Source organism: Sebastes fasciatus, chromosome 20 (genome assembly GCF_043250625.1).
Source record: "Sebastes fasciatus isolate fSebFas1 chromosome 20, fSebFas1.pri, whole genome shotgun sequence".
NCBI classification, from domain to species: Eukaryota; Metazoa; Chordata; class Actinopteri; order Perciformes; family Sebastidae; genus Sebastes; species Sebastes fasciatus.
In genome coordinates, this window is record NC_133814.1 from 20,950,715 (window position 1) to 20,964,543 (window position 13,829).

At 41.1% G+C, this 13,829-nt stretch overlaps 1 protein-coding gene across 2 annotated transcripts in view; it reads left to right on the forward strand.

Moving 5' to 3' along the window:
• tanc2b (tetratricopeptide repeat, ankyrin repeat and coiled-coil containing 2b) overlaps positions 1–13,829 on the forward strand; it is a 174,419-nt gene that overhangs the window by 38,828 nt on the left and 121,762 nt on the right. For both annotated transcript variants that reach the window (XM_074619733.1, XM_074619734.1), the window contains exon 3: positions 8,452–8,557. In XM_074619733.1, coding sequence (XP_074475834.1) covers positions 8,491–8,557 — 67 coding nt within the window. In that variant the 5' untranslated portion in view covers positions 8,452–8,490. The remainder of the gene's footprint in view (positions 1–8,451; positions 8,558–13,829) is intronic.

The window sequence follows — 13,829 nt, forward strand, 5'->3', positions numbered from 1 at the left end:
TAGGATGGAGCAAGCCTACTAACATTTTCCTTTAACTTAGCCTCCCAGTCCTCGGTCTGAGGCTCGTTCACAAGAACGGAGGAAGAGATATAACCCTGGATTTGGCTATTAGTGCATTTTACAACTTTTTGGCTTCACTTTTGGGGAGCTGTCATTTCATCCATCTTTATATACATCTTTTTTTTTTCCGTGAACCCTGAAAGCAACACAGTGTACAGAAACAAGTGGAGGAAATCAATGGACTGTGGATGACTTAGCTTCTGTTCTCAAACGATGCTTCCTCTGGCTCTGTTATTATTTGATTATGGTCTGACATTCATGTTTTCCAGTCAGACCGCCGGATTCAACTGTAATTGCTCTAAGAAACGTGTGTCCCTCGGGGCATTTGTCGTTCTCAGACTGTTGCTGCTTCATTGTGCTGTGGCTGCTGAGGGATTTTCACTTTTGCGACAGCTATATTAAGCTGTATTTCTTTCATGGGTGACTTGTAATTACCTGTTTTAAAGACAGATTCCTATTATATCTTTTAGGAGAAATTAGATTTTACTTAGAAATTTGCTTAGTCATTCACCTCCGTGAGATTACATTTTAGCACTTCTCAATTTAAAACCTCGCCTCTGCTGTAACTTCTGTGTCGTAGGTAATCACAGTAAGAGCACTCCCATGGGAAACCGTCCCCTCTAATTCTATGATTGTGTCTGTGTGGCTTCCTCTCAGATGAGTTTTAATTCGGAGGCTAAGGGGTAACATGAGATAAATCCTATTGGGCGCCCCTGCAACTCTGGCCTTTGCCATCACAGGCCCCATTAAAGGGATACTTTATTGATTGTAAATAAGCTTTGTAATTAATGGAGGGTCACGCCGGTTCTCGGTCCAGGCTCAGACTCAGAGGCACACGTCTGCGCCTGCTGCCAGCTGGATTTCTTTCATGTTTAAAAATTTAGATGGGGCTTAGTGATTAACAGTTTAATTCATTCTACAGGAGGGTTGCCGTTTAAAGAGCCCTAATCCTAATACTCTCCACATTATGCCATGACGACGCAATTCTTCCAGCGAGGCTTATAGCTAAACCTATATATTTAATGACTAAAGCTAGTAATGCAGTGTCAAGTTTAAAGCCTTTCACACAGAAGGGGAGGGCGGTTTACCGGTTTTATCTCCGTCACCGGTGGCATGTTCGGCTACAACATGGATTTTGCAATACCGTCATTACCGTGATAAACGCATGCACGTTTTGGTTTAGCACACACACGACAGAGATACAACACCCGATAAACTACGTCACACCCACACAGGATGTCTATGGTTACGTACAGCCGCTCGTAAGTGTGTGGCGTCCACACAGACGGCATTAAAGCTGCGGAGCTACAAGCCCTCACAGATCGTTTTCACGGTCTATTTTAGCTGAGAACTGTGTGCATCAGTCGGAAAGATTACGCAACACACGGAAAATCTGTAGATGAGCCGCCCGCAGCTGAGTCGCGCTGCTCACGGTCCATGTGTCTTCTGTATAGTACTGGTCCAACAGGGTCTACGCTGTATATTTTCAAACACTTTCTTCATGTGGGTTAAGAAATAAAAGGTTATGTCAGCTTTCAGATGTAAATTCAGTTAAATGTAATGTTATTCCCACTTTGGGTGTGGTGAAAAGAGGTTAAAAGACTTTGTAATAATAAAGTATAAGTCCCAAAAATAGCAGATGAAATAACAAATTCATTCATTAACATTATTCATATTCAACATTAATTATTATTAGTTATTCTCAAACGAATATTGCTGTTTGTTATGTGTAGAGCTGCGTGACAGACAGAAGAACATGTCAGCTTGCTGCGTTGTGCTTTGAAGCTTCGAAAACCATCGAATATTTCTCACCAAAGCCCAAAAAACGGTATTCAGGACAGCCCTAAAATTGTCCTGTTGAGTTATCGCCAAGCCGGACTTACAAATAAACCAAGCTGTGGCTGTAATTTATTTTTCCATCAGAACAAACGAGTGCGCCGCTTCGGGGTGACCAGATGAAAGTGTCTCATCATGAGGTGAATGTGCCTTTAAGTGGGTTTTAACACACTGGAGGAGCATCATTGCCCGAGCTGTGGAAGAGCCTGAGATGGGCTGCATCCGCTTACGCACATTATCTGTGAGCGCATGCTGCTTCTTGGCTTCCCTTCACAAAGGCCGGTACACAGGGTCAGAGAGAGTGGGAATGAGAGATGTGTATGCTTACACCCTCAGATGAAACACTTTGCTTGTATACGGGTACATTTTTGTGTCTTCTCTATGGCGACCTGCGAGTCTATATGTGTGTGTGTGTGCTTACTTGCCTACTCAGTATCCTGTCCGCTAAGATTTCATACATTGATTGCCTCCTCTAGAAACAGACAGCAATATCTCTCCCTATTTTCTGCTCTGGCAGTTGGTAAACTGCTATAGCCTTGCCTGGTTAGCTCACTGCTACACATATGGAAGCAGATTTATCGGGCTCGACTGTAAAGTCCTCTGTATTTCATCCCTAGTCCTTTCAGCTGCTCTACGGAGAGCTGACGTGCAGCCACAATATGCACTTACTGAGTCATGACTTTTTAAGATTATGATTTAGTATTATAATCACAGAATGCCTTCTGGCCTGTGCGCTAACCAGACCAGACATAATAAGCTGCTCGCTGCTCATATTTTATGCTGAGGTGAAGTTGCGGTGAGTCGCACGGATACGTCGCGTAGCTGCCCCCGCACAGCCGCGGCGGTATCTCTGGAGATGAGCATGCATGCCAAGATCTGACCCGTTGTCACCTTACACTCTCTTACCGCTGTCTACATCTTGTCACGGGAAGACACATGATTCATACCAATGAACTGATTTGAGACAGAGGGAAGGGCTTGCATGGTTCATGATAAAAAACGCTCCTCATTGCTGGAGTGTTTATTCAAACTGGGGAACAGATTGGTAAGGGAAATACACCTAATCGTATGTTGATGGTAATTAACAATGTGGAAACGGCTCCTAATTAATAAACTGGGATTGTAAGAAATATTCCAGTCAGCCCACACCACCCTGTAGTATCACTGCTCATCCACCTTGAACTAGCACTGCTGCTTCTCATGTGACTAATGCTTTTCATCTCTCCCTCTGGTAGGTGTGGGGATCACTTGTGTCACCGTATCATAAAGCAGCTGTAGTGATTGCTGCGATTACGCAGGCTTTTAACTAGTTCTTTCCCACAGCTAATCCAATTTGAAGTTGACCGTAGAGCTGACACCTTTATCGCACGTCAGACAGACACATTTACAGTCAAGGAAGTTGCAATGAGGATGTAAAAAAAATAATAAAATACTATGAGGATTCTTAGATAAAGGGACAAGCAGCTAATACATTACATTTTAAGGTTTGTGTCAGCCTTTGCTATTAGTGCTCCATTATTTCCAATCATTTAGCTTTTGGACTAAACCATTATTTCTTAATGTGAATTATTTTATTCCAGTGTCATACAATCACTGTCATGCGTAACACTGGCAAACATGGGATGTTACTACCCAGCTCTCTAGGGGAAAAGGGAAGCAACATATAACCAGATAGATTTGGTCGAATAATGTTATGTAATGCATGGATTGGTTGTAGGTAACTTACATTTAACAATAACCAAAAAAAGGAGAATTACGAAGGAAAACATGGGTGAAAACACGATCGGCTCTACCTGATGATGCGTTGTGATTGCCGTGGTGATATTCAAACATAACTGGTCATTGACATTATGCATTTAAATTTTTTAAATTTTTAATTTATGCAAATTCCTGAGCACATTTAGATATAAAAAATAAGAGAAATGCGTTCCCCTCGTCCTAAAATGGTCCTAAATCGATACTAGAGTACCTTGTTACATGAATGAAGCGGTAAACGAGTGGAAGCCGTTGTAGCAGCGGTGCTGTGTGTGTGTGTGTTTCACCAATCAGCGATGGTCATCCCTACAAACTCCACCCCGAAAGTTCTGACTCATCAACCAGGGCCTTTTTTGGGGGTATAAAGACCCCGTAAAATGTCCCCAGAGCTTAATTTAGACCCTGGTCCCTGCGGTCGAAACGCTACAAGTTCCTCAAAAGGTGGACAAAGTTCCTGCGGTGGAAATGGGGCTTTAGTCACATGGGGCGTGCGCCCTCCGAGGCCGTAACAAAAAAAAACAGGTGGAAATAAACCTTTAGCATTTGCAGGATGATATTTCATCAGAAAACCTTTTGTTAACGAGAGACAAGCGGCCACGATGCTGCTTTGTTCTTTATTACATTATTATAAAACATTAAAAATTATCCCCTTTTGTGGCACATATAATTTAACACATAATTATGACAAAAATCCCTAAATTAGAGATGTTTCGTGTGTTTTGAGGGTACGTCTGCCTGTAGCATCAGTTAACTCACTTGCCGAGACAATCCTATCAGGTGCTGATAAGACGTTTCTAATAGACAACCCTGTAGGACGCTCTGAGGGTTTCCTTTACTACACCAGAGAATAGCTGCTGCATCTGAGACAAAAGTTACAGAGGAAAATGTCAGCCTTTCCTCGTAGACCCACTGATTCACATCAGGGCTCATTTTTTATTTAGGGGAACCTGTCACAATGGCTGGGTTACGCTACACTGCTCGGCAAATGAGGTCAAAAAATATTAATATTTATTGGCAGTGATCCCTCTAAATCAGAGGAGTTGAGAAGAGTTTTTATGAGCTGTGGAATTATTAGCCCCTGTGATACAAACTGAACCGGCTACGTCGAAAGATAAAACACTAAAAATGCCATCAACCTTCATTTGCATTGGCCTTGATGGGGACATTTACTGGCAGTGTTACTGAGTGGGAGCGGAATGGTACCTGTGTGTCAAGTGTCATTAGATGCATAAAAAAGATTATTGTAAAAAGGACTTTAAATTGGACACAAAATGAATAGCAATTAATAACTAACTGTGAATAGTCCTAAAATAGTTAATTCATTATATTTTGTGGTCAGAAGAGTAATGTAGAGATTAGACTTCACTATATGAGCCTGTTAATTGCTTGACCTGACAGATGTGGAGCGTCGTGAACCAAAATGAGCATCTGGTGAGACAATTGCTTGTTTTATACCGCGGGGTAGTAGAAGACGATCAACGCAGCGTCTTAACATCCTGACTTTTTCTTCTTTCACCTAGTTTGACAACTTCTATGATGTTTTAATTCATCTCACGGCATCATTTATGATTTTTTCTTTACCTAATTGGACACATTGACAATGAGTAAATTGTGCTCTTGGTCTTGGAAAAGTGTGCATGCTACACAAAATAAAATATACAATACACATTTAGAACAAATCTGAATGGTCAATAATAGAAAAATGGTTACTTCTTCTTTCAAAACAAACAACAAACACAGCTGGATTCATCTCCACAAAGCCATCTGAAGTGATTTCAGCGAGGCCGGGTCTGGTCTCATTTTGGCAGCTCCAGTAGCTCCCCTTCAATTTTCACCTGGTGTATTTGTTGTTGTTCAAAATTGACTTCTCTTGCAGTCCTTTCTCTTTTTTTCATCACACTTGAGCTAAACTCCAAATTGGCAACTGCCAGGGCTGCAATCCTGTTGAGACTTACTGTGGACAACTTCTCTAGAAAAGGACAGCCAGACACACGGCCTGATGAAAGCATATATGTTTTAAAGGAATACTTCACCCACAAAATGACCATTTGTATATATATATTGTATATATAATTGTATATATACTCACCCAGTGTTACCTTGAATTCTTGAAGAAGTCTTGATGACTTGAAGTAAAAAGGGTCTCTTGACCTCCGACCTCAAGATATGTGAATGAAAATGGTTTCGATGGGTACCCACGAGTCTCCTCTTTACAGACATGCCTACTTTATGATAATCACATGCCGTTTTGGGGCAAGTTATAATCAGGTCAGCACACTGACAGCTGTTGTTGCCTGTTGTGCTTGATTTTGCCATGTTATTTGAGCATATTTTCTATGTTAAATGCAGTACCTGTGAGGGTTTCTGGACAATAATTGTCATTGTTTTGTTAATTGATTTCCAATAATAAATATATACATACATTTGCATAAAAAAAGCATATTTGGCCACTCCCATGTTGATAAGAGTATTAAATACTTGACAAATCTCCCTTTAAAGTACATTTTGAACAGATAAAAACGGATTAATCATAGACAATCATGCGATTAATCGTAATTAAATATTTCAATCAATTTACAGCCCTAAAAAAAACAATTTTCTTCAAGAATTCAAGGTAACACGGTGAGTAATTGATATACAAATGATCATTTGTGGGTGAAGTATTCCTTTAAAAAATGTTGTTTAAGAGGAATCGAAGGTTCAACCTCATCACAATTTAGGATAATCTGCACCTACATCACAGTCAAGTGTCTTAGGCCTACCGCTACTCCTACTATAGTCTGGAGATTAGTCCATTTAGTCTTAAATTTAAGAGAAATAATCCATCCTAAAACACTCAAGAATAAAATAAAAAAAATCACAAATGAATAAGCCAAATTTTGATGTTGTATGACTCAGTTTCATCCCACCTGACTATAAAATCATGTGTTGCCTCATTGTGAATGCCATGTCCCCAGTGTCCCTCACACTGTCTGTAGTATTACGATCCTGGAAGCCTTTTAGACCCCCTCTCAAGGTCAGGGGGGGATTGTGAAAAACATTAGTTAAGCAGGGTTGGGGGGAGGGGGTTGAGAGCTTTTCCATGTCCTCCTCTTTGAGGTTTTTTTTTTTAATTGTTTGGGTCCAAAGCCGGCTCCTCAGCTGGAGCTCGTCTGTGGGGCTTTGCTGAGTCACTCCCACCTAATGGAGAACATCTGCTGCCATGCTTTTTACTACTCACAGCAGAGATATGTGTGCCTGTGTGAGGGAGGGTGAGGTGGGAGGTGTGGGATTGAGGGTGGAGGAGAGGAATTAGTGAGATGGAACAAGCTGCAGGCAAGAAATGAAGACAGTGTTATGGTTTAAGGTGTGCTTATCTGTCAGCATCGTTGCTCCTTTTTTGTACTGAATCCTCAACCTCCACCGGCTGTACTTTTATGATACTGTACAGTACATCGTTTATGTTATCTCTGCCAAACTTCTGTTCTACATGCCTTTACTGATTGTGATTATTTTTTTTCTTTTCTTTTTCTTTTTGAGTGTTTAAGGAGGAATTATTTCTCTTAAATTTAAGCCCAAATGCACTAATGCTATCACCAGACTACAGTAGTAGTAGGAGAAGGTTTAAGACACTTACTGACTCTAATGTAGGTGCAGATTATCCTATATTATGATGAGGTTAGGGTGACCAGATCCCAACAAACCAAATGTGGGACAAAGAATGTTTGTGTGAGACAATGTGGGCTGTGACGTAGTCTAAAATGTTGATATGATGTCTATCTAACTTAAATAATAAACATTTCTATTCTGCCCCTTATCATAATATCTCTATGCTTTGCCCGAATGCATCCATTGATCGGCACATCTCCTTTTGAGCCGCACGTTTCTTGTGAGAGTCGCATGAACTGTGTCTTCATGACGTATTCCCCCTGTGTGAAATTGAAAAATAACTTATAAAAACGTATAAGTAGTTTCACAGTCTTTGTTGTAGCTGCTGTTCCTTTTCTTTGTGGTAGTTTCCATCATACTGAGACTAAATCTGCATAGCTTGTGCTCTGCGGTGACTCGCATTTTTCCCTGTTGGGCATATAGCGTAGCAAAGACGGTGAAATGTTAACCTGTACTTGACCCACGTGTGCGCAGTTTGACAGCAAACGCAGCCCCGTGATGACAGCCTTACTTGCTTTCATCACAGCCATTGGATAAAAGCCAGATTTTAAAAAAGCATCTGTCCCGCAGTGGTTTGACTTTTGAAAACTAGAGCCGATGAAAATGTGGGACATCGTCTCAATATGTGGGACAACAATAACTGGGATAAAAATGCTGTGCAGTCCCTCGTAAAGCAGGACACCTGGTCACCCTAGATGAGGTTGAACCCTCGATTCCCCCCCAACAACTCTAGCCCTAGACAACATTTTTAAAGGAATACTTCAACCACAAAATGATTATTTGTATAACAATGACTCACCCTGTTACCTTGATTTATTGGAAAGAAAAACTGTTTTTCTCGCATGCCTCCAACGGTGAACGAAGAATCAAAAAACGGAGAAAAGTCTTGATGAATTGAAGTAAATGGGGGGCCGCGTTTAACAACAGCAAGTAGATCACACAACTCGTGGAATTTGGTTTATGTTGCTTATCCTTCAATTTATATAACAATGATACAATAACAAAGAGGAAGTAAAAGCTCTTGCACTTTTTGTTGTCTTTTCCTGATATCTTTCATAATGCCTTCATTCTGTTGTTAACAATATCAGTTAGATCTCACAGCAGACAGTTGGTCAAATATTCATGTTTATTGTCTTTTCTTTCTCCCAACAGATTTTTCCCGTAGTCTAGTCCAGGGCATCTGCTGCAGTCATGTTTAGGAACAGCTTGAAGATGTTGCTGACGGGAGGGAAGGCCAACCGCAAGAGTCGCAGCAGTGGTGAGTCTGTCGTCTGACGCCCGCCACAAACAATGCCGCATCAACCTGTCAGCACACAGAAGGTGTTCACTAGTTCTGTGGGTGTATTTTGGGAAGCAGGAAGACGCAGCTCAGAAGCTGAAATGTATTTTTGGTTCTTAAAGAGTAATCTATGACTGCTAAAGACCCCATTTTCTGCTTAAAATAGATCCAAACCAACTCATCAGTTCTGCTGCTTCAAAGCTTTACCTCCTGTCGTGAGAGCCCCAACGCCACTTTTCCACTGCCGCTTAAAATATGCTTTGGTCATGCAGTGTCATGCTGTACTGTGAAGATTCTTGTTTCCATTATACATTCGCAGCCGTTGCTTTCTTCATTGTGTAGCCTTGCTTTTGGAGCACGGCCATAACGCGACCAGCTCAACCAAACTCAGTAGCACCTGCTTAATGTAGGTTTCACTGCTGTTTTGTCGCTGGAGGTTTGTTTCACTACGTGCCTCTGACTTCCTTCATCTAACATATAGGAACCCAACTGTTTAACGATGGCTTTCCTTTGCTGTGCCATCAGAGCCGTAATAAAGGCACAGTGTTAATAGCTAACTCAACACTTCCTGCAGCTGTTTCACGGTAAAAGTTTCCCAGCAGAGACACACTTTTTGCAGGTTGGATGAACCTCAAGTTTTCAAGGTCAAGCTGGACATTTTTGTTCTTGTTGTGTTGAAACACGGTTCTATCATGCATGTTAGGGTGCAGGTATCTGGCCCAATAGGTTCCCAATGGGGAACCTATTGGGCCAGATACCTACCAAACATCCAGTTGAAAGGTCAGCAAACAGACACATCGAGCAGTAAAGCTACTGTGAGGGATTTGCAGTGCTGGAAATCCATTTATCTTTGTTTTGACTTTGTGTAGTTTAGTCAGTGATGCTTTTACTGCTAAATTACCACAACATCATCATCATCGTCATTGCAGCACGCAGGTTTTGGTTGCTTAGTAATGGCAGGCGCGACAGGAGCGCAACCTCCCAAGCACCTTGGAAAGAAAAAAAGCATCACGGCTGGCGTTTTCCACACGTTTTTAGATGCGGCGTGTCGGTCCCTTAGTTATATGGTTTTTTTGTGTTTGATTGCGGTCTTTTGGGAGACATCATACATCTATTAACTAAAAGTGTGATTGTTGCAACTGTTTCAGTTCTTTTTTTATTGAGCTCTCTCTATCGAGTGAATGTCCATCTGGGGTTCACTCTTGTTTTACCTCGGTTGTTCCACCGTCTGCCATTTCCGCTACCTGGGGAGAGCTACCGATGGCTACCAGAGAAAACAAAAGCGCTATCCTCTTCCTGTTTTGGTTGCTCAATGGTTGACGCACTTCGTACCCGGTGGCAGACAGAATGACATAGTGAAAGCAAGCCTTATAGGGAGGCAATCTAAACGCCGATGGTGTCATTATTCTATAGGCATTACATTGTGAAATCAACATTTACTTCATTATGATAAGTTAAAGCAAAATACTTGTCTATTGACACTTTAATTGATTAATCTTCCATACATTTTCTGCGGCTTCTTTAGGTCCAGGTCACGTGAATTAATTGATTATATTACTAGTAATTTTTATTTTATAGCTGGGAATTACAGAAAAACATTTTATATAAATGCCAATAAAATCATTTACCTAATAAATAATAATAGGCCTTATTGTCCCCACTGCTTTTCCATCATTCTTTGGTTTGGTATGATCAAGTGTTCCTTTTATTTGGTATTAAAAAGGTCTTTTAAAAGTCTTTAATTTGGTGAAGAGTGCAGAAACTTCCCAGCATTCACTGCCAAATCAAACCCGTTTCTCTGTGTGGTTCACAGACCAACCTGTAAATCCCTTTTCCCGCCACAGTCTGGTGAAATAACTATTAAAAACACGGTAACCATGTTACTCTGAGGTTCTTGGTAAAACCACATGAAACCTTTTGTTCCTACACTTGCATTACTGTCACTCAGGCCTTATAAAGCTCTCACTTAGAGGAACAGGGCCTTTTGATGTGGTAGATAATCCCAGCCAAAAGCAACACTTGGGAGAGCTAGGAGTGTTCATTTTGTAACCGTGCAGTCGCTCTTCTCTGAATGTAATAAGTTTCGGGTTATTGCCAAGGCAATGCAACAACCTCCACTCTCTTAACTGTCTCCCCAGAATAGGGTCTTTATTATGGTATGAAAATGTGCTTTCTGAGGGCTTTCGTCCAGCCGCCCACTCGATTTGCACAGATGAATTTTGTAAAGCTTGAAATAACCCACAGTATATTATGACACCATCTCTTCTCTCGACTTCAATGGATGTTTGTGAAAAATCTGTGTTTGAAACTTTTTTTTGCCGTGGTGTATTGATACTTAAATTTAACCAAATAGCCTGCTGAATGTTTGATTATCATTTAAGGAAAGTTATTGTCATGAGTACTTTCACACAGAATGTGAATATTACGTGGCGAAAAAATGCATACTTTTCCTTGGAACGAGTTTAATTTTCTGAGCTTTTGCACCGGGAATAAAGGCATCAACCAATCACGTTGTACGGAACCAAATGAGTTGCATCTATATTTATGAAACAACAACACGGAGGCTCTGTAGTCTGAACCTTGACAAAGGCAGCGCACACCAGATCCACTCCTTCCGTTCTTACCTTTCACAATAAAAGCCCTTGACATGTAATATTCGCAGGCATTTTTATGTTGTTTATTCGTCACGCCCCCGGTGTGTAAAGGCCTTAAGACTTGCTGCTCTAAAGCTTTTGAAGCTACTACAGTATTATAATAGTCAGTGAAATCACATTTTTCTTACAGCTGACTTGCATTTTTATTAGGTCTGACGCAAATGCTTCAAAGCTTTGATCGTTGCCATGGTATTTTACCTCCAAATCACTATTTGAATTCTTCGTTTTTAATTTTGATATATAAGTATGTAATAATAATGTATAATTCCCCAAATACATCTAAATAAGGAATAATCCCACAACAGTATTCATTATTCATATTCCACATTAATTATTATTAGTTATTCTCAGATGGATATCGCTGTTTGTTGTGTGTAGAGGTGAGTGTGTGTACAGTGGTGCAGCAGCAGCTGGACTAGCTTTGAATATTTCTCACCGAAGCTTCGACAGCCCTAATTTTTAGAAACATCACCACCAAGAAAAGATGAAATTGCATTGCAATTTTTCACAAAGAGCTGCTCCGAAATCTTTCACAGTGGGCGTCAATAATCAAAATTAGACTCCTGCTCATCAAGTAATACATATACATGCAGTATATACACAATGCATCGGTTGATTCAGTCACTTATATCGTGATGCCCTTCACTGCAAGGCTTCAAGGCTGAAGTGAACTAAACCTGCCTCCTCTCTGCCTTCAGTGTGTTTGTGTATTTATGTGTGAAGTGGAGAGAGGAGACCACGCAGTAGCGCGTGACTGGAGTACTCTCCAGTGTTTTGATATCTGTTGCCGTCACTTTGCAGGGAATCCGCTCCTCCCAGCAGACGAGTGCTGATCTTACAATATGGCTCCCGCAGTTTCCTACAGTTTGTAGTACATACAGAATGTACACGCTCAACTGGACACACACACTGGCACTTTTAACCTATTTTTAAAGACACAATTTACCTACATAGTTGTTAGTTATGACACCCAGACATACCTCTGTATACAGACATTTTTTCTCTCAGCTGCTCTCCAAGGACATCTGGAGGACTGGCTTTAGCAACCCTGACTTATCAGCTTATGGCAGACAGGGAGCGCTAGAAAGCTGCATCCCACTCCTGCTGCCGTGGGAGGAGCACTTGGCTCAAAGAGAGCACTTGCCACTCTAAAAACTGCCCCTATGTGCGGATGCAGTGGCTGCTGAAAAGGGTCTTTTAGTTCAAGTGTGAGATTGTGAGATAAAATGAGCGTCCTCTGCGTTTGATGCTGTTTCAAGTGAGCTTCTGGCTTCAGCAAATGCTTGAGCTGTGAAGGGGAATAATATACCCTCTAATCTGAAGACAACAGATGAGCCGGCTGTCCCTTGATCTGCACAGGAGACATTGTGTGAGCCCCGAGTTACTAAGCTGGTTGAATGGCATTTTTTTAATTGAATAACACAGATTAGCTGCTCTGATTGTGATGATGCTCTATAAATCTCTATTGTGACGCACTCAGGGAACAGGCTGTTATCTCTCTGGAAACTACATTGTGTGTCGCCTATTTTGTCCTCAGACTGCTAGTCATAAAGATATAATAGCCAACTAAGACACTGCCTCACTGATTTGTCCTGTGGGACACATTTTCACACCTGTAGTTTCTTTCATTTGTTTCCGAAATGACAAACAAGCTCCATTATTGCCCTTTTAGTAGGGCCGGGACAATACGCATATCTCCCGCTTCGATACTATCACGATACTTGGATGCCGATTCGATAGGCTAAGTATTGCGATTCTATAAGAATTGCGATTCAATATTACGATTTATTGCGATTTTTGTTAACTCTTTTTAACACTAAATGATGGGAAAAGTTGAATCATACATTTCTAGGGACTTTTACTTTGGAAAATATACAAATTAATACAGTAAAAATGTTTGATTTTCAGCATGTATGTAGAATAAATACATTTCCCTCACTAATTAGTGGTATTTTCCTCTTAATTTATAACGGACATGTAATGTTTTATACTTCTGGTGAATATAATCCAATCAATCTTATTTCCATATATGTATTTTGTATATACAGTTCCCTTTGTTAACACCTTATTTTGAAAACCAGACGGAAATACTTCGCCAAGTCCATCTCTAGCTCTCCCCGTCAGCTCCGTTCTCTTTATGCATTCATGGTCGGCTCCATCGGGGCTGTTTGAATGCATTTAACATAAATTGCAGTATAAGGGTAGCGTCGGCCCATCTGACCACGGAGAAGAGAGTGACAGCCGGCTCGACCACACGTTACCGCGATACAATAACGTTTCCTGTCCATGACAGAGTTAGCATGTAGCTTTAGCCGTGATGTCTAGCTCTGCTTTTCCTGGCAATGTGTGAAACCCAAAGTGTTTCCATACTTTACTGTATGTGTAGTGTTTACCACTTTGGATTTAACATGTGAGGGTGCAGGTCGTATCCACGTGGACCCTTCGCTGTTTTCTGCTTTGTCGGCCAGCTGCAGTTTGTTTTGGTTGACGGATACGGAACGGACATGACGTCACGTTGCTCAGACTACAACAATAAAAGCGGTAACTTCCTTCTACCTCCACAAAGACTTCAAATGAAGCAAATATATTGATTCTGG